Below are 26,036 nucleotides of genomic sequence, written 5' to 3' on the forward strand. Positions count from 1 at the left end.
CCTGAACGCACCACCACCGCCACATAATTGCCAGATAGTGGGAGATAATCCCCGAAGCGACAATTTTCCCACTCCGGCGGCCGCAACCGGCGACGCCTCTCCGCGAGCAAGCGTGCGTGACCGCCGGCCTTGCACGTGTGCGCGTCAGCTTGTTAGCCGCTCGGCTCGCTCGTTAGCCCGCACCTCCAGGAAAAGAACCGACACGGAAGTCAATTAAGGCCAATCAGCCGCCGTGCGCGACGCGACCGGTCGGCGTCCTCTCGTCTGGCGTTCAAAGAAAGCGCGTCCCACGCTCGCTCGCTGTTTTTCTTGGCACCAAAGTGCCGACGCGGCTGCGAGCTTTTGAATATTTCAAGCGTGACATGAGCTGATGCAACCTTCATCGAGCACACTCAGTTAAAAAAAATAGTCATCTTAAATGAAGTGGTTGCTGCGAGCATTTAATGAGAACAATAAACGACAGCGCCCTCTAGCGGCCACATTCGTCAACACGTTCCACAACTGGAACTGGAAAGGAGCATGAGGCAATTGTGGCCAGTTGCTCCGCCCTCTTTACCCGATTGGTCGACCATGCACACGTGACCAGCGATGTCGGTAACGTGGAACATAAACAAACACAACAAAAAAGCAAGTCGAGAAATACAACCCCCGTGTTGACTTTGTGACAGCTAAAGATGCAAATATTGAAGTTATGTTTATTTTCTGTAGACTGCTGACAAAGTGTTATCTAGCGTGAAGAAAAAAAACACATCAAATGTGAAAAAACGTTTGGAGCGGCAGCGCCGTCGCTACGTTCAAGCTTGCAACGTCCCAACAGGTTTTGTGAAGCACAACAGCCACAAATCCATTAATTTTTAATATACATTATAAATGTTCAGTTTTACCATTACAATATTAACAGTTCAATATGGCAGGTGCCTTTGTTATATTTATTAAAAAGAAAAGTAGACCATTTATGTTCAGTGAAATCCATAAAAGCTCTTTATATACATATAAAAACAATTATGTGAATTTGAAAAGATTGTACTTATTTTATTGTTGAATAAAAACTACACTCTTCAACATTACTGTTAAAAATGAACTCCAATAATGTTTTGGCAAAACCAGTTGTCAGTTTTATGTTCAGCAAGGTTGTAGGCGTCGGCTCAAAGTGACTATTGTAAGTCACTATTCAAATCACATAATTAGTAACGAAGTTACTTTTCAAGTCAAGTCATCTTTTCAAATCAAGTAATCAGTAAAAGTAACTAAGCTACTATTAAAATCATATAATCAGTAATTAAGTTACTTACAAATCACATAATTAGTAACTGAGTTACTTTTCAAATCAAGTAATCAGTAAAAGTAACTGTGTTACTATTCGTAAGTTACTTTTCAAATCAAGTAATCAGTAAAGTAACTAAGTTACTATTAAAATTATTTAATCAGTAATTAAGTTACTTACAAATCACATAATTAGTAACTGAGTTACTTTTCAAATCAAGTAATCAGTAAAGTAACTAATTTACTATTAAAATCATTTAATTAAGTTACTATTCAAATCACATAATTAGCAGCTGAGTTTCAAATGGAGTAATCAGTAAAGTAAGTATGCCATCAAGAAGGTCGTTTGCGTTTGTCATGTTGGAGCACAGGTGCGCCATTAAGACGACAAATGGCCGCTTTGGACTCGGGAACAGCCGGTGAGGGGCCTTAATATGCCCCTCCCCCTCGCCCCCAACCCTCCCGGCGTGTGTGCGTAAGTGTGTCTATTCAACGGGGAACTGTCGGCTCACGGTCGACCTTGAATGAGAGCAGACGTTATTAGACAGTTTGTTTCTTGCAACTGGCTGGCGACCGATCCAGAGTTTGTCGATATGTTCCCTGACGATGACAGGCGACCGTTCCATCCTATTTACGAGCAGCGAGGCTTTCGTTGCATGTTAGCGGCTGACGTGCTGCTGAGCTAACAAGTGACATTAGCGCACCAGAAAAAATAGAATAAAATTATAGTAATCATTCATAATGCTCCGCCGTAACCACGGCAACCGACGACACTTCATCTGACTGAGAAACCGTCTTCAGTCTTGTACTTTTTTTTTTTTTTTTTTGTGATCGGACTTGAGTTGTCTTGATGGTTGCTGGTTAGCCACAAACCACATAAATGACGTCTGGGTGATGAATTCATGAATTCTTCTTGATGAATGCATGATTATGAAAGAAAAGTGAATTCCTGTTTGAATTGTCAACAAGTTGCAAATTAATGGACGAAAGATCGAGTAATGTACGGCTGGTTGAAGATGCAATGGCGGCTGGTTTCATCAGTTAGTAATGGATGAATGAGTGAGTCGTAGATGAACAAATGAATTCTTGTTTGGAATGATGCGTGAATACATGAATGGATAACTGAATGGTTGAATGAATGAATAAGTAAAGAGTGGGCGGACTAATCAATGAGGGATAGATGGATACATGAGTAATGGATGGATGAATGAACAAGTATTATGTATGAACAAATGAACGATTGGGTTTGATTAATGATTCATAATCGATGAATTCATGAAAGATGAATGAATAACTGAATACTTGTGAAGATGATGGCTATGTGCTGAATGAATGGATGAGTGATTGAGTAATGGATGGGATTAATCAATAATGGATGAATGAGTGAGTCCTGTGTGAACAAATGAACAATTGGTATTGATTAATAATTAATAACTAAACTAATGGATGAATTTATGAAAGATGAACGAACAAATGGATCATTGTTGGACGTGTTCTGAATGAATGGATGAGTGATTAAGTAATGGATGGGATTAATCAATGATGGATGAATAAGTGAGTGTGAAAAAAAGGATTGGGGTTTATTATTGACTAACGGATGAATTTCTGAAATGTGAACAAATAAATGGATCATTGTTGGACGTGTGCTGAATGAATGGATGAGTGACTGAGTCATGGATGGGATTCATCAATGATGGATGATTAAGTGAATCATGTATGAACTAATGAACAATTGGGGTTGATTAATGATTAATAACTAATGGATGAATTTATGAAAGATGACCAAATAAATTGATAATTGTTGGATGTCTGCTGAATGAATGGATGAGTGATTGAGTAATGGATGGGATTAATCAATGATGGATGAATAAGTGAGTGTGAAAAAAAGGATTGGGGTTGATTATTGACTAACGGATGAATTTCTGAAATGTGAACAAATAAATGGATCATTGTTGGACGTGTGCTGAATGAATGGATGAGTGACTGAGTCATGGATGGGATTCATCAATGATGGATGATTAAGTGAATCATGTATGAACTAATGAACAATTGGGGTTGATTAATGATTAATAACTAATGGATGAATTTATGAAAGATGACCAAATAAATGGATCATTGTTAGATGTCTGCTGAATGAATGGATGAGTGATTGAGTAATGGATGGGATTAATCAATGATGGATGAATAAGTGAGTGTGGAAAAAAAAGGATTGGGGTTGATTATTGACTAACGGATGAATTTCTGAAATATGAACAAATAAATGGATCATTGTTGGACGTGTGCTGAATGAATGGATGAGTGACTGAGTCATGGATGGGATTCATCAATGATGGATGATTAAGTGACTCATGTATGAACAAATTAACAATTGGGGTTGATTAATGACTAATGGATGAATTTATGAAATATGAAGGAATAAATGGATCATTGTTGGATGTGTGCTGAATGAATGGATGAGTGACTGAGTCATGGATGGGATTCATCAATGATGGATGAATAAGTGACTCATGTATGAACAAATTAACAATTGGGGTTGATTAATGACTAATGGATGAATTTATGAAATATGAACGAATAAATGGATCATTGTTGGATGTGTGCTGAATGAATGGATGAGTGACTGAGTCATGGATGGGATTCATCAATGATGCATGAATAAGTGAGTCACGTTATGAAGAAATGAACAACCGGTGTCGTATAACGTGTGATGAGATACGGATGAGTGAATTCTATTGAATGGCTTGCTTTTGTGTGCAGATATGCGCGGTTTGCAAGGTTTCCTGGACCGCTCGTGCCGCGAAGGTCTGGACGTGTCCCTGCAGCGCGTGGACAAGAACATCAGTCAGGTGTTCAGCGACCTGTTCACGTCCATGCGGACGGAGGAGCTCAACCGCTACCGCGACACGCTGCGCCGAGCCATCCTGCTGCTCAGCCCGCACGCCGCGCACGCCTTCATACAGCAGGTCAGACCAAAACAAAAAACAAAAACCAATATGCTAATAATGACACGATTTTGCTCAATGTGTGCGTGATGGTGTGTTGTGTAACGTGTTGGCATTTTTCATTCTTCATTTGCTTGTATTTTTTGTTTTGATGAATTTTTATTCCATATTAATCAATTAATTAATTTAATTAATTAAATTACATTTAATTTTATTTATTTATTTATTTATTTATTTATCTAATAATTTTTTTGTGAAACCGGTTAGTTTTCATGAGCTCTCATTTTGTTGAAAATGCTTCTTTTTTTTAAATTGAGGTTTAGTATTATCTGTAGTTTTATTTATGTATATATATATATATATATATATATATATAGATATAGATATATTAAGTATTTTTTATTTATTGATTTATTTATTGATTTATTATTTATTTAATTAGTTAATTGAGTTTAATTTTATTAATTGTTTTAATAAAATTTTATTCAATTTTATTTATGATTATTATTTTTTATAATTCCATTTTATTTTAGTTTTTTTTAAACCGGTTTGTTACTTTTCATTAGCTCTCATTTTGTTGAAAATGCTTAATTTTTTTTTTTTAAATGAGGTTTAGTATTAGCTTTATTTTTTTATTTCTATGAAGTATTTTTGAGTGCAGTATTTATCAATTTATTTACTTTATTATGTTATTAATTTTTTAAAATTACATTTAATTTAATTAATATATTTATTTTTTAAATTCCATCAATTTTATTTTTTAAACCGATTTGTTCGTTTTTGTTGTTGAAAATGCTTCATTTTAGTTTAGTTTTTTTTTCCCAATGAGCTTTAGTATTAGCTTTAGTTTTTGTTTATATATATATATATATATATATATATATATATTGAGCGCAAGGTAATAGTAATAATCAAAAAGTCAGTCAATGTATTGTGTAGAAACTATGACATTTGGAACTTCTTTCAGGTAGCAATATTCAAATTAAAAACCTTTTCAAATAAAACTTGTGGATGATTTGAATGAACAAAGACCAAAATGGAGGACATTTCTTGCTATATTTAGTTTTTATTTATTTGCTAAAAAAAAATATTTTTTCAAATTTAGTTTAGTTTTGTAAGTTTTCATGAATTGTTACTACAAAGGGGCGAGCATCGATACCAGGTATCGGCATAACCAACCTTATTTCAAGGTATCGGTACTTGTAACTGCAGCCGATACCAGTATCGTCTGCCCTCTTGTGGCTGTTTTTTTTTTTTTTTTTGACAATTTGGGAACTAAAGTCGTGCTTTCTATGACAGATGTCAATTTAAATGAATTGTTTTGGGAAAATTTCAAAAGTATCAAAAGTATTGGTGGTGTCGGTGTTTAGTATCGGCGAAAACCCAAGCATTGAGTACTCGTACTTGGGTCAGTCTGAAAAAAAAAGTGGTATCGAACGTCCCCAGTTGCTACCCAAGCATATGACACGCATCATGTTGGATTTTTTATTTTTTTTTGGTAACACGACAACCCAAAAAAACAAAACAAAACAAAAAAGATTGAAAGCGGATTAAAATCGGATTAAAAGCAGATGTTTTCACAGCAGATAAACCTTTCCGCGCTCCATCGCCATCTCACGCGCGCCAACAATCAGTCACATGACCACATCGTGTTTGCACACCTGCTGTCAAACACGCACACACACATTTTTATGCGCGCGCGCACGCACGTCAAGTGGAGTTGTTGGGCGGAGAGTCACTCATCCGTCCGTCTCCCACCGTGAAACCGTTTTTAGCCCGGATCGCCCCCGCTCGCTCGCTGGCGAACGCTCGCACACTCGCTCGCACTCGCACTCGCTCGCCCACGCACGTTAGCAAACATGCTACGTTGTGCAGGTTGCGGGTCAGAACCAAAACAAACTTCTTATTTTTTATTTTTTTTCCTCCATCCCGGTTGTCCGTCATTTGAACGGATCGGTGGCGAGCGAGTGAGAAGGCGGGAAAATGCTCCCGCCTTGATTTATTGGAGGGAGGCGTTCAGGGCACAAACGGGACATCAATCTCTGACCACCTCTGCGAGTAAAAAAAAAAAAAAAAAAAAAAAAGTCCTGCTTGACCTCAACCAGCGGCACTGCAGCTAGCCAGCAGGGCCCTGAACGCACCACTACACATTCAACAGATAAAAGGGCAATTAGAAGGCCCTGAACGCACCACCATTCACTTGCCATGTAGAGATGACATGCACCACCAATTATAATGAGGGCCCTGAACGCACCGCCACTTACTCACCACATAGCGCACCGTTAGAAGGCCCTAAATGCATCACCACTCACTTGTCGGTCTAAGGAAAACGATAAGAACCATGAACACACCACAGCTTACTTACCAGATAAAGCACCATGACCCTGAATGCACCATTGCTTATCACAAGATAAAAGGATCAATAGATGGCCCTGAACGCACCACAATTCATCTTCCATGTCGAGATGACAGGACCCACCACGCACCAGTCACTAATGAGGACCATGAACGCACCACCACTTACTCACCAGATAAAACACAATGACCCTGAATGCACCATTGCTTATCACAAGATAAAAGGAGCATTAGAAGGCACTGAACGCACCACCATTCACTTGCCACGTAGCGATGACGGGACCCTGAACGCACCGCTGCTTACTCACCAGATGAAGCACCATTAGAAGGGCGTGAACGCACCACCACTCTTACCAGGTTAAGGATGACAAAAGGACCCTGAACGCGCCACCATGCACTCAGCACATTGTGGTTGAGTCGTAGGCCCTGAATGCACCACAATTAGAGGACCATGAATGCACCACGAAATTGCCGGGTCGGAGACGATAAGAAGACCCTGAACGCAGCATCCTTCTGACTTTGTTTTCAGTTTTGCAGGCAAGTGTTGCTTCCTCACACATTAGCCGGCCGCTAACGCTGATCGATGTCCCTTGAAGAAAAAGAAGTGTGCGTCTTGTTTTTCTTGTCGAAGACGGATAAGAATTTGTTTTTCCGGACTTAAAGACAAACACTTACTTATGTCCTCAGAATGAAAACTTGGACTAACAGGAGGAAAAAAACCAACATGGACCGGACATTTTGAGGAACATCTCATGGATATTTTCACTTTCTTCCCCCCGACGTGTTTACGGCAGATTGTGCTCGATGACGACGAGCGCTCAGATGGCGGCGACATCCGACACGGTGTCCATCTGCGCTTCCGCGGCGACGTCCGACAACCAGCCGGTTCTGTCAACCTCATGCGTGTTCGTGTGTGTGTTTTGAAAACATGCTAACACAATAGCAACGACTCACAACATGCTAGCAACAAGCTAATACGATAACAAACAACACACTAGCAATCTGCAACTTGCGAACAAAAAAACTGCAGGTGCAATTAATTATCAACGATGAATCAAAGTTATTAATAATTATTCAAATCGATTGTTTCGAGAACTTGTTTAGCTTAAACTTGTCCAAAATTCAGACTGTCAACAGGAAAATCTTTTTGTTGAATCCAAGTAAAACATTTGCAAACTTTTGCTTTTATTTTGGTAAACAAAAATGAGCATTTTATTCCCCAAACTAAACCAAAACCACTTAACTGAATCAAAGTCAATTTGCGCATTTTCTGCAATTTGAAATAATGTCTGCTTTTTAAATAAATGGATGGAAATTAATTTAAAAAAAGTTTTTAATTTAGAGCTGTCAAATGATTAAATTGTTTAATCAGATTAATCACTACTTCGAATTTTGATTCATCACGATTAATCACCTAATTAAAAAGGCTTTTTTATCAACATGTTTTGCCCGCCAAATTTGAAAATCTTTCCACATTAAATGTTATAAGGACATCTCCAATATTTTTTTGATCCACTGCACACTCTCATCCTCGTCTTTTTCTAATCAGTTCATTGCAAAATTTAAAGTAAAAATAATAATAATAATAAAAAATAATAAAAAGATCCCAGTAGTTTGACGTGAACAAATGTCATACACAAACATTAATTATTAAATGCTTTGCGGTCAAAATTAATAGTGCGATTAATGTGCATTAATACATGATTAATGCAATATTTTTTTTGCCATTAATCAATGAGTTAATGCTTTAACTTTGACAGCACGATTTTAATAAAAAAAAAAATCATTATTGAAATAATTTGTAGCCCTAAAAACGAAAATAGTGCGTAGAAAGTACAGTCAAATTTTGAATGCAAGATTAATTAGACATGCTAAAAAGACTTCATGCAAGTCTTTTTTTTTTTCTATCCCGTGAAGAATTTTGAAGACCAGGAAGTGAACAGGAAGTGTGTGGCGTTGTGATCAACGCCAACGTTTCTGTCACTCGCGTCGTCATTAGGAAGATTCATGCGCTCGCCAGCAGGCCTGAAAAATGACACAATTAACGCACCACCATGGAAAGGTTGTGCGTGTGCACTCTAAGCCTGACAACAAATGTGATGACATTTTTTTTTTGTAGTCACAACTTTAGGATAGACGCACAAACACACATGCACATGCACACGCACGCAGATGGTGTGAAGTTTGTCCCAGGAGGCCATTTTGGCAGTGCCGGGCCATTGAAAGCTTTTGCGGCCATATTGTTTGGGAGAGTCAATCAGCCACTCAGGCGCCATCATGGCAGCCGACAAACACGCTGACATTGTAACACGCACACACGCAGGTAGGAGCGAGATAGAAGAAGACGCCTCAGGATGGCGACAAGACACGTACAAATGTTGCATACAAATGGACGCTGGTCTCCTAGCAACACAACTGGCAGACGCACTTCAGGGGGGCGGGGCTTGTGAGATCAGCACAAAAATGACATCATTTGTGTGATTATACATGTGTGAATTTAGTCATGACTCAGCATGTTCAGTTGTATTTGTGGCTTACGTTGCCAAGGTAACGAGATTCACACACACGTGTTAGTGTACGTGTCCGTCGCGAAGCTTTTACCCATGAGGCCTTGGGTGCAAATGGCTTTCGAGTGTAACAGCATGAGGACACAACACACACATTCAATCTGTGCCATTTGCATACGCGCTCACAGGTGTGTTCGCTCTTCCCGTCTGTATTTCCATCGCCATGGCGACCCCAGCGGCTTCATCCCAGTCTATATGCAAATGTGCTTTTTGTGCATATAAGTAGGCAGCGCCTAGTGGTGAGCAGCTTAACGGGTTCCGAGTTCAAATCTGTCCTCGTAAGTCAGCGTGTTTTTTTTTTTTTCTCTCACAATGTAAAAACATGTTAGCTGGCTAGCATGTTAGCTAGCATGTTTTTGTCATTTTTTTCTCCCGCAATGCAAAAAAATGTTAGCTAGCTAGCATGTTAGCTAGCATTTTTTTGTCGTTTATTTTTTCTCTTGCAATGCAAAAACATGTTAGCTGGCTAGCATGTTAGCTAGTATGATTTTGTCATTTTTTTTCTCCTGCAATGAAAAGTTTTAGCTAGCATATTTTTGCTTTTTTTTTCTCCCGCAATGCAAAAACATGTTAGATAGCTAGCATGTTAGCTAGCATGTTTTGGTCTTTTTTTTTTTTTCTCGCATTGCAAAAACATGTTAGCTAGCTAGCATGTCAGTGAGCATCTTTCTGTTGTTTTTTTTTTTTTCTCCCGCAATACAAAAACATGTTTAGCGAGCATGTTTTTGTCGGGGGGGTTTCTCCCACAATGCAGAAACATGTTAGCTAGCATGTTTTTGTCATTTTTTTTTCTCCCGCAATGCAAAAACATGTTAGCTAGCTAGCATGTTAGCTTAGCATGTTTTTGCCCATTAGCTGGTGATCAATCCATAGATCGAAATCATTTTGATAGGTGTTTATGTGTTGTTTGCATGGAATGAGATGGAAACGTGTTGTTGTTCTTCTCCAAGAAGTTGTCATCTAAAAACAAACGACACATTTTACAACCGTGCGCTCATCTCACTGCGGTGCTTTTTTTTTTTTTTGTGTTGCTTGTCGATGCCATGAAAGGCAGACGTATAGAAAAAAAAGGTGTGAAGTTTTGTATTAGGAGGACTGAGACGTAATCTCAAGGCTGCAACACAACATCGCCTCGCCTCAAAAAGCAGGGAAAAAAAAGCCAACACAATAAATAGAACAAGGTGTGCCACACTGCTCCACTAAAACACAACAGCACACCATCCTGCAACAAAACACACAAAAATAACACGATAAAATGCCACCAGGGTTATTATAGTTTTGGAATCTTTTCCATTTTAGTTAGTTTTGATTTGGTTTTGTTTTTTGTTTTTTTTGTTTTTTGTTTTTTATCACATTCACTGCCAGCCAAGCAAAAAATACATCATTTGACATCTTTTGACGTCAATGGCATTCAATGAGTTAAATTGAGTTAGTTTTCATTAGTTTTCAGGGTGATTCTGTTAGTTTTTATTAGTTTATTTAAGAAATGCTTCGTTTTAGTTTAGCTTCAGTATTAGTTTTAGGTTTTTTTTGTTTTTTTTTAAAGTAAATGTGTATTACATATGTGCAATATTTAAAAAACAGAATAGGAGCGACGTCATCTTTTGGTGCTTTTCTATTGGCTGCTGCTCGATGAGGTCACTTTTGTGTGACACACTTTCAAACGTCCTTTTTAAGGTTCATATCAAAATAAATCACGTTTAAAATCATGCCCAAAGGCTCATGAGTTAAATTAATTACCAAATACTAAAACGAATGACATTATTGTTATAATTATAGTTTTAGTTAGTTTTGGAAACATAAAATGTAATTTCAGTTAGTTTTCTGTTTGTTTTTTTTTTTTAAATCATCTCCGTTTTTATTTTATTTCATTACATTTTTTTTTCCATTATTTTTTGTTAACTAAAATAGCCTAGTATACAGCAACACAACACATACCACATTGACTGACTGACTCATTGATTGATTGATTGATTGGTTGAGCAAGCATCCCAATACTGCTTGTGATTCTTCTACGTTTGATTTTAGTGCGTAACAAATGTGTTTGTGTGATTGTGTGTCGTGTGTGCAGGCGGTGGAAACCAATCTGGCCTCCAAGGACAGCCACTGGGTGTTTGTTAACGAGGTACGCTGCTCGTCAATACCTTTTTATGACTTGGTCAATGTACAGCGGGTACACAATGCATGAGCCCAGCGTGGACGCGATGTCGTCGTCGTCACGCAACCGTTTTTTGTCGTCTCGAGTGTCAATGTTTGCAGCCAATTAACACTCTTAATGAGCGTGTGCGTGCGTGTTTGTGTGTGTTGCCACATACTGCGGGCGGAATCCCGCTTTTCCGACAACAGCTTCAAAGTGCCGCTTTAACTAATCACACTGAGCGTTTGCTAATGAACATGAAGAGCGAACGCTCCCCCCGAGACGCTTCAGACTTTTATGCACTTCCTCAAGATTTCATTTCTTCAAATATTGGCAAGAAAAAAAAAAAAGAAACAAGGATGCCTCATAACCAAATGCTGAGCATTCTAAGCGTAGCATGCAAACGTGTAATGCTGATCTCAGTGTTAAAAAGTAACATTTTTCGCCATAAACATTGAAGCTAACTTCAGCATGCTAACCTATAATGTGATATCATACAACAACATGCTAAAGGCGCTAACAGCAAATGCTGCATTCAAGGATGGTCAGAAATCGGATATATCCAAGTTGTTTTTTTTTCCCACTTCCTATCTGAAAGCGTTCGAGGCGAAAGTAAACAATCAAAATGGCGGGTAGCGGTAAATTGTTTTTTTTATTTTGTTCTTAAAACTCATTTTGACCTCCAGCAAACTTACCTTCTCCCAACTTTGCTTCATTTATTGTTTTTATCTTAATTATGGAGCTAAAAGTGCAAAAGTAATTCGTAAAAAAAATGTGTACCTGTAGAAAAAAAGTATACATTTGTATCTGTAAAAATCGTGATTTATACCTGTAAAAAAAAATGTGTACGTAAAAAAAATAAATTGGACCTGTAAAAAAATGTGTACCTGTAAAAAAGAAAATGTGTACTAAAAAAAAGATTTTTTATGTAAAAAAAAAATTGAACGTTAAAAAAAGATCTGTACATAAAAAAAAAAAAATTGGACGCAAAATAATGGTCGCAAAAACAAAATTGTACCTGTAGAGTTTAAATTTGTATCTGTAAAAGTCCTGAAAGATTTATTTATTTATTTATTTATTTTTTTGTTTGTTTGTTTACGTACAAATTTCTTACTTTTATTTATTTGTTTGTTTATTTATTTGTTTGTCTGTTTATTTATTTATTTATTTATTTAGTACATTTTTTTTTTTTTACAGGTATGCATTTTGGACAAAAGTCCTTTTTTTTTACCTCCCCTTTTTTTTACAGGTGCATTTTTTTTGACAGGTCTATTTTTTTTTTTATGTACACATTTTTTTTTACAGGTACAAATCACGACTATTACATATACAAATTTATACTTTTTTCTACAGGTACATTTTTTTTATGAGTTACTTTTGCACCATATTTACCTCCATACTTAATTCATAACCATTTCATACAGTACAGTAGTTGACCAAATGATTTCATGCAGGGAGACGGCGGCATACTGTCACGTACGTGTGTTGTGTTACGTGAAGTAATGTCGAATATTTATGAATGAAGAAAGCTATCTAGTTTTATACTCGAGTAAAGTGTGTTTTATCATTTACACCATTGTAGAGTGACGTCACATTGTAGTCTGTTGGTGAAGTCGGGGTCCTTTTTTTTTGCCAACTTCGCAAGTGGAATTACCGAGGTCAAGGGGGCATTCCCGTACACACTTCCTGGGTTGAACTCAGAAGTCTTCCGGCCATCCTCAAATGCAGTACAACACGTTTTTAATGAACACAATAGAAAAGAAATGAGGTCTTAGAACGGAGCCCTGAGGAACGCCATTGAATAGTAAAGTGATATATGAGCATTAAAAAAAAAAATAAAATAAAATAAAAAAATCACATTTTTCCAAAGCGGCCTCTGTATTGTCCTGTTTTTTCATTTGACCATCTAATCAGTGAGCTAAATCGTCACGTTAATGTAAATCCGATCAAGTCATGTGACCGGAGCCCCCCCCCCGGCCCCCCGACCACCTCCAAGTCCCATTTGTAAGTTGCTAGCGTGAGGCTTTGAAGCGCTAATGAGCTGATTAGCAGACAAAAGGCGCAAAAGGTTACTCGGCGGCCTCCTTAACCCGCCCGCGTCCACTCGCTCATCTCATCCGTCTTCCCCCGCTCGCCTTTCATCCGCCAACGCGTGCAGGGGAGACCAATCACTAACCAGATGGAGGGGGCGGGGGGGAAGGGGGGGCACTCATATGGGAGGCAGGTGCTTCTTTTCTGCAAGAGGATTAACAGGTGAATGGCTCTTTGATAAACAATTAGGGAGCACAATGGGGGCAAAAATAACAACCGACAACAACAAAAAATAAACCGTCTGTTTTTTTGTTTTTAGATTAGCCAGAATTTTCAAACGCCACAAGCTTTCACCAGATGGAGAATATCTTTCTTCTCCAAATGCCGCTGGTTCATGTTGGTCCTGTTTTCTCCGCATTATAAGATTTGACTTACAAGCATCATTTTGTACGACCATACAGCAGAACATCACTTTTTCATGTGCTCTAGTTTTTGTGAAATTTGCTTTCTGGGATTTTTTTGTCTTTTTTGTTTCGTACAAAAACAAAAGCAAACAAAACAAAACAAAAAAACTTGACCTGACTCGATACGCGTTCAGCCGATGCGGCTTCAACAGACGGCGAGTGTTTTTTTATTTGCAATTCAAAGTGATAATTAACCTCCCAGTCTGCTCGGCAACAATCAGGCAACATCTGTGGAACATCAAAAACCTTCAAAATAAAAGCATGGCAGATAACACCATTTGAACACACTTTCCTGGGTGGGCCATACGACATTTCTTTTTATGATTTATTTATTCATTTTTATTACACACTACAGGAGTCTTCATTCCAAGTAAAAAATCAAGATAAATACTCATTTATTGACTTAATTTGTTACTTTTAATTTATTTCACACTTTGCATGCAAAGGTAAAGCTCCTCTCTATAAATAAAATGTATTTTTTTGTTTACATATTTAGATGTCTGGAACGGATTATTTGGATTGGCATGATTTCCAATGAGAAACATTGCTTTGGATTTCGGACAATCGGGTTTTAGTCTTCATTACAAGTAAAAATCAAGTTAAATATTCATTTATCTATTTAATTAGTTAACTAAATTTATTTCACACTTTGCATGTAAAGGAAAAGCTCCTCTTATATAAATAAAATGTTTTTTTTTGTTTACATTTTTAGATGTCTAGAACGGATTATTTGGATTGGCATGATTTCCAATGAGAAACATTGCTTTGGATTTCGGACAATCGGGTTTTAGTCGCACTTTGCGGAACAGATTGACCCCCAAAAGCGAGCTTTTTCTTTGGCTGTTTTTGGAAAGCAACTGATATGCTGGCTTGCGTGCAGAATTTCAATCTGCCTGTGAAACTTTTCCAAAAAAAACCCCAAAAACAAAAACTGTTCCAGTGATTTTTGTTGCGTGTTAATGGCAACATCACATCAACACATCAAGCCATCAACATGCCGCGCTCGAGTGCACTCAGCCCCAAAAACTGCCCGACTTTTTATTTTTTTGCAGAGGCGCGTGATGAGCCAAAAGCATTAGCATCCATTTGCCGCAGCCAAATGGATGCTAATGCGCTAATTAGCTTGTTTTTCATGCCGCGAGAAATAAGCTCCATCAAGTCGTCAGTATGTTTGCTCACACTTTGATTATTTTTTTTTTTGGGGGCCTGTCTGCCTGTGTGTGTGTGCGTGTGCATGTGCGTGTGTTTGTGTGTGTGTGTAGCCTGCAGCTAACCAAACATTGGTAACTAAAAGTGGCCTGCGTCTCACATCTGTCTCGTCTTCATTACTTGACGGCTCATAGAGCAAATCACGTCTCTTCGAGCATTTTACTATTCAGGAACTCCTCACAGCTGTTTGATAACGTGCGTGTGTGCGTGTAATATCCTTACGCCGTGACTGAACGTATGGATTTTCTTGCCCGTGGAAAAAAATCTTTTATTGAGCACTTGAGGTATGGAAGAAGATGATAAAAGAAAATCCATATTTGTATTTTGGCGTCTCATCGCCACCGCACAGGAAATCAGCGACACGGAGATCCTGGAGCTTACCCACAGTGCACTGGGGCGCATGACGGTGGTGCGGCAGATCTTCCCGTCGTGGAAAGACGGCGGTGGCGCTCGATGCGTGAAAAACAACCACCGCGTCTCGTCGCTGCTGTGCGACCCGCAGGAAGGATACCTGCACAACCTGGAGGTAACATTAGCTGACTCATGCGAACGTTAGCTACTTGCTAGTCAGGCAAAACTCGGTGGTTGTGGGCGGATCGGTCCAAATATCAATATTATCGATACCAAATCAGTATCGATCACGTGACTTAGCATCTTATTTTTGTAGATTGCATGAACACAGACAGTGTTGTACTTCAAAAACAATTTTTTGGGGTATGTTTTTTGTTTTGTATTTGCTGTTGCATGATAATCTTTAACATCTTGTTTATTTAGCTTGAAAAAGAAGTGATGAAGGAAGAAAATTTAGGGTTTTTTGTATTTGTAGTTTCTGAAATTTATATGATGAAGAATTTGTTTAAATGTATTTTCCTATGAACACTTTGTGGATTTTAAGAAAGTAAAAATTATTTTGTTATGGTTACAATGTTTCTTGGGGGGGGGGGGCATAGAATTGATACAGTAATAATAATCCATTTTATTGGATCCATTTAAAAAAAATCAATAACAATAATCAATTTTATTATTTTCTATTTATCAGTTAACTTTGTTCGAAGGAATAAAATAATAACAATAATACATTTTTTTATTTTCTATTCACCAATTAACTTTGTTCGAAGTAATAATAATAATAATAATAATAATAATACATTTTATTATTTTCCAGTTATCAGTTACCTTTGTTCTAAGTAATAATAATAATAATACATTTTTTATTTTCTATTTATTAATTATTAATCAACTTTGTCCTAATTTTGTTCTTTCTTTAAAAAAGAAACAACACAAAAAGACTTAAAGGTTGATTGTGAATAAGCCATTTGATGATAGCTCTATATATATATATATATATATATATATACCATACCATACCATACCATACCATAATTTTAATCGGTATCGGCAATACTGACCCTGAGTTTACTTGGTATCGGGTCGATAACCAGTGCTGAACTGGCCTTCTGGCATACAGGGCAGATGCCCGGCAGCCATTAATCAATACAATATAAACAGCAAACTGAACCAGCGGGCTGGCTGGTCTAAGTCAAAATGCCAGGGCCGATTTATTTATTTTTTGGTGCCAGTCCAGCCCCGTTCGATACCAAAATTTGCAGTATCACACACCACAAAATGAGCTAGTCAGTGTCAAGTTAGTCTGTCTAAAGTCACGTTGGTCCTAATGTTAGCTAAGTGGCTCGTTAGCTATTTGATGAACGGTGTTGTAAAGTTATCTATTCTTAAATGTAGCTGGTCCGCGCTCAAGTGGAACCAATAAGCGTGTTGACTTTCCCGCCGTGTGGCGGCAGGTGTCGAATCTGTACCTGTACGACAGCGTGCTGATGCTGGCCAACGCCTTCTACCGCAAGCTGGAGGACCGCAAGTGGCACAGCATGGCCAGTCTCAACTGCATCAGGAAGTCCACCAAGCCCTGGAACGGAGGATGGTCCATGCTGGAGACCATACAGAAGGTTGGTTAGCTAGCGATGCTAACGACGCGACACCACAAACTATCCGCAAAGTCATTTTGTTATGATACAACTTTATTGACAAAATGGAATCATGACGGTTTTTATCCCTCTAATTTTACATACGTTGATTGTGTTTATTAACGCTTAACTTGTTTTCTTTTTATTGACGTGTGCGAAATGTTTTGCCCTTTAAGCACGTGAAAGAAAAAAAATCAACTGTGTGTCCGACGACTGACTGGAGGCATTGGCGACTTTACGTGAAAGCCAAACAAACATTTGCCAGCACTTTTGCCATCTGCTGACAGCTGACGCAACCTTTGCTGCTGTCAGAAGAACGTTTTTTTTGTTTTTTTTTCCTCTCTCTTACAGCTGTCTGCGCTGCTACACGAGCTAATGGAAGCCGAGAAATGTCACGTCATCCACCGGCAAAAAAGAGAGAGAGAGAGAGAGAGAGAGAGAGAGAGAGAGAGAGAGAGAGAGAGAGAAAGAAAGAAAGAAGGAAAGAAAGAAAGAGAGAAAAAATAGCCTGCTTATGTCTCAGTGGCTGGTATCAGCAACCTTCATAAGAACACAATACATGAACTTGCCAGCCTAGCTAATGTTCTAGAAAAAAATGATAAGCAGGGCTGCAGTGTTATCGCAGATTATTATTATTATTAGCCTTACATAATATTGTTAACTTGACGAGATATATCAATCGATGACATGACTTCACTGCAACTTTTTAATAGTTTGCTCATAGTTTTCATTTTGTGTTTTCAATTTAGGTACTTTGAATTCATTTTCAGAACTAAATTTTCTTAGTTTTTTATATTTTTTGGTTTTCCTTTTGCTTTAATATTAGTTAAAAAAAATATTGTCTTGTTTATGAAAATGCCATTGTATTTTTCTTTACGTTTCGTGCAGGGTAAGCAGAGCTGCGTTGAAAATCTTTCCTCGCAACCATTTGTCGTTAGCCTAGCGCGATGTTAGCGCCAGGCGCGACGAGACGCTTGGCGAATGAAACTTTTTGTGCTGTGTCACCAGGGCAACATCACGGGCCTGACGGGCACCATGGACTTCAAAGATGGCGGCGCCAACGCTCACGTCCACTTCGAGATCCTCGGCTCCAGTTTCAGCCACACCTTCGGCAAGGACGTCAAGAGGGTGAGCGGACGGACGGACGGGCGCCGTCTCCGGCTGAGCGGCGGGCATAGCAACGGTGGCAAAAAAAAAAGTTTTGTGGAACACAAAATGGCTGCGTAGCGTATCGTGTGACCATTTGGACAGGATGCAGCTGTTGCCGTGGCAACGCTGTCGACAGACGAGAGGGGAAAGTGTCGAACCAGCGTCGACGTCTTGTTGCCATGGCAACAGCCACGTACAAATCTCGTTACTAAACAGCTGTCGCCAGAAGTCACAGCGCCACCCAGTGGTCTGGCATGCACAATGGGGCTCTTTTTCTCTTGCACACATGCATGCGCACACTGGCCATATTCTACTGAATACATTCATAACTAATAATTCCAATAATAATTATTAATTATATTTATTAACTATATAAATATATAATATATAAATACAATATAATAAAAAAAAATCTATATAGTAATAAATAAAAAATTATTAAATAAATTACATATATATATATAGTAATAAATAATACATTTTATATATAAATAATATATATAAAATATTACATATATATATAATAATAATAATAATAATAATAATAATATTCTAGTATTTGTGTGTGTGTGTGTGTGTGTGTGTGGTTGTGTGTGTGTGTGTGTGTGTGTGTGTTGTAATGGAAAACAAAAGCCGACATGCGCATATGTGTTTTCCTTCTCGCTTACTTTCATTAAGCAGCGATGCGTAATTGACACCCGGTCCCATACGCGTGCATAACCATTTCAATGATTTAGCAGCTTGTGGGGTCCGTGTGTCAGTGCGTGCGCGCACACACGCACGCGCACCTACTCACACGCAGACGCACACATGCAGAGAGTTGCTGCAGTAATGAAGATTTAATCATCTGGCCTCTCACTCTGAGTTATGAGTCCCTCGAAACTTTCCAATGGCCATCCTCTTCTCGCACACGTGCTCGCGCAAACACACACACACACTTGTGCACGCGTGCAGAGTTAATAGAGCACTCATGGAAAGACAAAAAAAGCCGTCAGACGTATTGTTGTTATTAGCATGCTGGGGCTCAGTCAAGTGTTTGACATGTCTGCTCATTAATATGCATGCTCATTATCATGCACCCTCATTAATATGCACGCTCATTAACATGTCGGCATGTGCTTCATCTGATTGAACAGCTTTCCACGCTTCATCATTTTGCTCCTTTTCACCGTAATCGGATCACACTTTCAAACGGCCTCATTTTACATAACGCTCACTAATTGGTAACAGCGGCAAAAGTTTGGGTGTTGAAGCTTTTCTCCAGGAACAATGTGGCTGTCAAACCCTTTGACTCGGAAATGTGCCACTGTGATGTTGATCTTTTGTCTTGTTTTCCTTTTCGCTGCATTGTGTCCCGCGCGCGAGCCGCTCACGACGGCCAAATGGTCATTAACGAGGCCGTTAGTAACATTGAACGCGTCTCATATGACCGCAGAGGCCCAGCCACCGTTTGGCGGAGTGGCGAAGCGATCGAGCGTAATGAACAACCCCCCACCCCACCCACAACCAATGCGGAAAACGAGCCTCAGGTGCTGATGATTTCCATTCCCCGGGGTCGTCTCAATGCGTTAGCCGCAATTTGGCGCTTTGCTAAGTCCAACGGGGCTCTTTTGTGGGAATTACAACATCAGGATGGAGTGTCTGCGTCCGGTCAGAGGGATGTCTTCACGCAGTCATGTGACCATGCTGACACGGATGTGACACAAGTAGCTGCTTTTGTTGTGCAAGACCAGTGGCAAAAGTGCGGGTGTTGAAACATTTCACCAGGAACAAGTACACCCGCGTCACTCACAATTCTCAAAAGTGCGGATGTTGTCGTCGTCAGGGTTCCTCTTGACTGGGTTCAGCAATAAGTAAAAGGGTTCAACACCCACATATTTGCCGCTGCATTTTCACCGCAGACACAGCCAAAAAAAAAAGCACCAAGCAGACGCATCTTTCCCCATCTGTCGTCTTGGTTAGCTTGTTTTGGCTAATTAGCATGCGCTCATTACGGGCAAGACCAGTAGCAAAAGTGCGGGTGTTGAAACATTTCACCAGGAAAAAGTACACCCTCATCACTCACAACCCTCTCACCAGAAAAAGTGTGGATGTTGTTGTCGTCGGGATTCCTCTTGACTGGGTTCAACAAAAGTTAAAGGATTCAACGCCCACATATTTGCCGCTGCGTTTTCACCAAAGATACAGCAAAAAAAAAAAGCACCAACCAGACGTGTTTTTCCCCATCTGTCGTCTCGATTAGCTTGTTTTAGCTAATTAGCATGCACTCATTACGGGCAAGACCAGGGGCAAAAGTGCGGGTGTTGAAACATTTCACCAGGAACAAGTACACCCGCATCATTCACAATTCTCTCACCAGAAAAAGTGGGGACTTTGTCGTTGTTGGGGTTCCTCTTAACTGGGTTCAACAGTAAGTCAAAGGGTTCAACACCCACATATTTGCTGCCGCGTTTTCACCGTAGACACAGCCAAAAAAAAAAAAAAGCACAAGCAGACACGTCTTTCCCCATCTGCCGTCTTGGTTAGCTTGTTTTGGCTAATTAGCATGCGCTCATTACGGGCGGCGCCATCTTAACAACGGGCGGTATGGTCGTTAAGGAACAATAACGCACCCACGTTTAGCTAACGAGGCTAATTAACTCCCATCGCGGCCACACCACCACTGACGGTTCAGCTCGCTGGCGCCGCTCATTAGCTGCGGCGGCTAATGTGCACTTTGTTTTCTTTTGTTGTGAGCGTTCACAATGAGGACAAAAGGCAAACTTTGAAACGGAGCAAAGCCGACGAGGGGAAGGCGGCAGCTGTTTTGTGACTCGGGGATGCGGCTTCTCGGCTAAGTTAAGCAGCTGGAATGGTCGCCGGGGTCATAACGGACGTTTGTCTTGTTTTTCTTGTTGCCAGCTGGCCACGTGGGACCCGGCGAACGGCCTGAACGGCAGCCTGAAGGAGAGCCGCATCGAGAGTGGCATGCAGGGAGTCACCGTCAAAGTGGTCACGTTGCTGGTACGACAATCGTTTTGCGCCCGGGACTGGTCGCTGGTGCATCATTTTATTAAAAAGAAAAAAAAACATTCATCGTACACACAAATGTGTTTCAAACAACAAAAATCGGCTTAGCTTAATGCTAGCACATCATGGAAAAAGTCATAGATGTGCTAATGTTTAGCATTGACAGAGGTGTTGAAAAAACAAACACTTTCAATTATTACACTCAACAATTACAAAATCAGCATCATCGTAAACAAAAGGATTCATATTCATTTTTGAGTTGTTTGATTAAATTTATACATTTGCACCTTTTTTAAATTTCTAAATAACTAATTTAATAAATTTTGTTTCATCCAACTTGCATAATTATAGTGTTTCAAATATTTTTTGTTTTTTTACAATAAAAAATGTTCTTGTTTTGTACCAAAAAAAATAAACGATCGTCCAACTGCACAGTGCACATGCTGCACTCCAACTTCAAGTGTGTGTCAACATAAATAAATATTATTATAAATATATATTATTATAAATTATGTTTGGTCCAAAAGGAACTTGCATGATTATAGTTTTGTCTATAGTCTATTTTTTTAATTGGTCTTAATATTTTTAAATGCTTAACCATTTTCTTGTTTTGTACCAAAAAGTAATCGTTTGAATAATCGTGATTTCAATTATTGCCAAAATAATCGTGATTATTATTTTCCCATAATCGAGCAGACCGATATTCTTTATCCTCTAGTGAAGAATGACAAATATTCTTGCATCTGGTGACTCTTCTTCGTTTGTCATTCTGACTGTTGTGATACTGCCCCCAGTGGCCAAGGCGGGCACACACAAAAATGGTTGCATTGTTTGCGTTCTATTCTAGTCATGTTTTTGCAAAGCACAAATATTTATATTTTTATTTTTTTACTTTTTTGGAGGAGGAAGATAGTGCTAACAAAACAACAAGCAAGCCGGCAAAAGTTTCTGTGAGTCGGATTCTTTTTTTTTTTTTTTTTTTTTTTTTTTTTTTTTTAAATGCGCCGTTGCGATCGTTCAAGCTTGAGCGACACTTCGACTTTTGATGCCTTCTGGAGATCCAAACAAACCAGCTAGCGTTTCCTTCACGCGGAGGCTCCAGAGGTCGACCGAGCGAGACTAAACCTCACTCGGCAACCCGGCGCTCGCATTAGCACCTTGTCACAAATACTACACCTTACCGCAGGCCTCCCTGCGGAATGACACCCCCCCGCCACCTCTCGGCCCCTTGAGTCCTGTCCGACCTGGTCAAGGTGGCACTTGAGGAATCAAAGCAGACACTTGATTAGGTACACTGTCGCCACAGATAGCAGACAAGAGCGCCAATGTTCCACTCGGGGTTCTTCTCCTTGTCAAATGTTTCTTCCGATTACGAAGTTCTTGTGGTCACTGTTGCCGCGTGGGTTGTGCTTGCGTCAAGGAGGACCCGTTTGTGATGGTGGCGGAGAACATCCTGGGCCAGCCCAAACGCTACAAAGGCTTCTCCATCGACGTGCTGGACGCCCTCGCCAAGCTCCTGGGCTTCAAGTACGACATCTACCAGGTGACCTCCGAGCCAAGCCACTTCCTGTTGACCCCAGGCCTAATCGTCCGAAGCATTGATCTATATGTATGACTGGATAGCCGATAGGCCAAGACTTTTGAGGTGGCAAGGCGGCCATATTGCTCCTCCCAAAAAACGTTTCTCGCCATACCATCCGATACATTTGCAGTATCCAAATTGGAGAACATTTCAGACACTACTTAGTAGAAAACACCCTAATTTATACACCATAAATTAAATTTATTAAACATAAACAAGAGGTCTTCAGACATTTTACAACTTGCTTTAAATGCGTGTATAAATTATACTTCAATAGTTAACTCACGATTTATCTGAAAATGTATATCTGTTCTAAATGTACAATAAAATGTACGATCAGATTTTTTTCCAAGTTTTCGTACATTTGTTAACTAAACTGTGGGAAAAAAAACGTTAAATAGAAATGTGTCTGCATCTTTTAGTCATTGATACAGTTATTTCATAATTCATCAAATTGGGTTAAAATTAAAAAGATTACTGTATGGCAAAAAACAAAATGAGTGTGATATTGATTTGTGTTGAGGTCACTAGATGGCATCATTGCAATTGTAAGATGTCGGTGACAGCTCCGTGCATTTTTCTTTTCATATGATGCGCATATTATCTAATCTTTAAGACAAAGTCATTTGTGAAATTTGTAAAATAGAATTTGACCCCAGTCTCCAGAAAAATATGCATAATTATTAAATTTATTACTGCTAAATTTTTATGTGGTGTCGGGATTGGAATTTACCCAGTACAAGCGTTCCAAGTCAGGGTTAATTGCGCGTAAAAAAAACAAACAAAAAAAACCCAAAAAAAACATAGTGGCGTTAAAGCAAGTTTAAATTAACTCAAAATTAACGCACTAATTTTGACATCCCTAATATACATATACATATATATATATATATATATATATATATATATATATATTATTTAGATATTTTTTCTACTTGTTAAAAAATAGTGACCAGCCCAGGGCCAACCCCCCCAACCCGCCTTTGGTCTTTTACTAAGTGCCTCCGAGTTTTATATGTCTGATCTGTATGTATAGCGAAAATTTATACAGTAGTCTGCTCACGGAGTGGGAGGGGCAAGATGGCCTCCCTGTGACTTCATCGGCTTGCACTGGCGTGTACGGGGTATCGGCTCTCCAGTCGTATATCCAGAGAAGTGGTCTGAAACCTTTCACGCGGTTCCTCCAGGTGTCGGACAGCAAATACGGATCTCAGCTTCCCAACGGCTCGTGGAATGGGATGATCGGCGACCTCATCAACAAGGTGAGAGCCCGCCTCCGATTGGCTCGCGTGCGAAAAACCACACCCACTTAAACGTCCGGTGTCCGTCCGTGACCCCCCCCCGTCAGAGGGCCGACCTGGCCGTGTCGGCCATCACCATCACGCCGGAGCGCGAGAACGTGGTGGACTTCAGCAAGCGCTACCTGGACTACAGCGTGGGCATCCTGCTGCGCAAACCCGAGGAGAAGATCAACATCTTCTCGCTCTTCGTGCCTTTCGATTTGGCCGTGTGGGCCTGCATCGCCGCCGCCATCCCCGTGGTGGGCGTGCTCATCTTCCTGCTCAACAGGCTGCAGGCGCTGCGCTCGTCCGCCGCGCCACCGCCGGCGGCGGGGCAGACCGGCAACGGATCCGGGTCTGGATCGCTGCACAGCGCCATCTGGATCGTCTACGGGGCCTTCGTGCAGCAAGGTGAGTCCCGTTTGGCGATGTGCCAATAAGGTGATTAACTCCCAAGAACATATGTTAAATGTTGCCATACTACAAAAAACGTTTTTATATGTTTTTTTTGTTTGTTTGTTTGTTTGTTTGTTTGTTTTTACACTAGAGCATACAGAAGGCTTTGGTACGGCCTCTGAACTGAAGAGAATGATTGAAGCAATGGTAGTTATTACAAAAACGGCCACCAGGTGGCAGCGGAGTATAAGAGATCAACCAGGGCTATGTTGCATCAAGCTCTTTTCCCCACTCTTTTCACCAGGAATGTGAATATTGATGAAACTTAGCTATATTGTAATGCTAATTGCTTCAAAACAGTAAAAAATCTTTTTTTTTTTCTTTCCTGATGAAAGAAGAGACTAATCTTTTTTTTTGGTATATATATATATTTTTTTATCAATACAACACAATATTCGGTTGGTCTTGCAAAATCAGTCCAAATGGAGTCAGACAGCTTTGATTTGTACAAATGATTTTACCTGCACTCTTCCACCTTCTCCGCACACTCGAAGGCCAACAACAAGGCGCTCTAAGATCTCCTTTCCACAATAAAATTCAAAGTTTTGAGAATTAAATGGAAAATGTCAGATACTTTATGAATTTTACTCAAATAATGGTCTACAAGTTACTTTCTGTGAAGATTTGTGTACTTTTACTCAAGTATGGCTTTCAGAAGAAAACAAACGGAATTTAAAATCGTCCAAAAGGAAAAACGGTTCGCTTTCCGTTTGCAAGTGCATGAAAGTGTGTGTAACCGTGTGTTTGCGCTGGTAGGCGGAGACGGTGTGGCGGGCTCGGTGGCGCTGAGGATCGTCATGGGCAGCTGGTGGCTCTTCACGCTCATCGTGTGCTCGTCGTACACGGCCAACCTGGCAGCGTACCTCACCGTGTCCCGGATGGACCACGCCATACGGTGAGCGCCTCACGCACGCGAGGGAATATCCAACTAATTAGGGCGCAAACGCGAGGCGGTGCGAATTGATGTTCATTATTTTGTTGCAAGCAACAAATCACCATCGTCGGAGCCTCAACATAACCAAAAAAACTGGCAATTTTGCCAAGTGGGTGGATTTTGGATTTATTAGACGGGGTACTCAAAAAGTCTGTGGTTATGTTTATCATGACATGACGCACGAAAATTCTTAAAAAAGTCAGCCATTTTGGGTTGAAGCAGCCATCTTGGGTGAATTCCAGAACTCTCTCAATTTAGCAGGAACAAAAAAATTGCCCCTGACATTAGATTCACCGATCGACATGAAATTTAGTGGACATGTTTATCATGACATGACACACAAAAAAGTCTCAAGGAGCCATGCCTGAAATTTAACAGGAAGTCGGTTATCCTGGTTTAAAACAACCATGTTATAATTGTCGTTTGAATTTTGGAGGGGAAAAAAAATTTAGCCCGACACCAGTTTAATCAATCAACATAAAATTTGGTGGACATGTTTATCATGACATGACGCACAAAAAAGTTTCAAGGAGCCATGCCCAAAATTGAACAGGAAGTCAGTTATCCTGGTTTAAAGCAGCCATGTTACAATTGTCGTTTGAATTTTGGAGGGAAAAGAAAATTGCCCGACACCAGATTCAATGATCGACATGAAATTTGGTGGACATGTTTATCA

The 26,036-nt window shown here is 39.7% G+C and overlaps 1 protein-coding gene across 5 annotated transcripts in view; it reads left to right on the top strand.

Moving 5' to 3' along the window:
* Window positions 1-26,036, top strand: part of LOC144005316 (glutamate receptor ionotropic, delta-1-like) — a 120,051-nt gene that overhangs the window by 78,810 nt on the left and 15,205 nt on the right. For 4 of the 5 annotated variants that reach the window (XM_077503430.1, XM_077503426.1, XM_077503431.1 and 1 more), the window contains 10 exons: window positions 4,021-4,226; window positions 11,199-11,252; window positions 15,318-15,494; window positions 16,771-16,932; window positions 17,959-18,078; window positions 21,001-21,102; window positions 22,529-22,651; window positions 23,878-23,952; window positions 24,039-24,381; window positions 25,183-25,321. In XM_077503430.1, coding sequence (XP_077359556.1) covers window positions 4,021-4,226; window positions 11,199-11,252; window positions 15,318-15,494; window positions 16,771-16,932; window positions 17,959-18,078; window positions 21,001-21,102; window positions 22,529-22,651; window positions 23,878-23,952; window positions 24,039-24,381; window positions 25,183-25,321 — 1,501 coding nt within the window. The remainder of the gene's footprint in view (window positions 1-4,020; window positions 4,227-11,198; window positions 11,253-15,317; window positions 15,495-16,770; window positions 16,933-17,958; window positions 18,079-21,000; window positions 21,103-22,528; window positions 22,652-23,877; window positions 23,953-24,038; window positions 24,382-25,182; window positions 25,322-26,036) is intronic. The other variant, XM_077503429.1, reaches the window with a different exon arrangement.

Source organism: Festucalex cinctus, chromosome 17 (assembly GCF_051991245.1).
Source record: "Festucalex cinctus isolate MCC-2025b chromosome 17, RoL_Fcin_1.0, whole genome shotgun sequence".
NCBI lineage: Eukaryota > Metazoa > Chordata > Actinopteri > Syngnathiformes > Syngnathidae > Festucalex > Festucalex cinctus.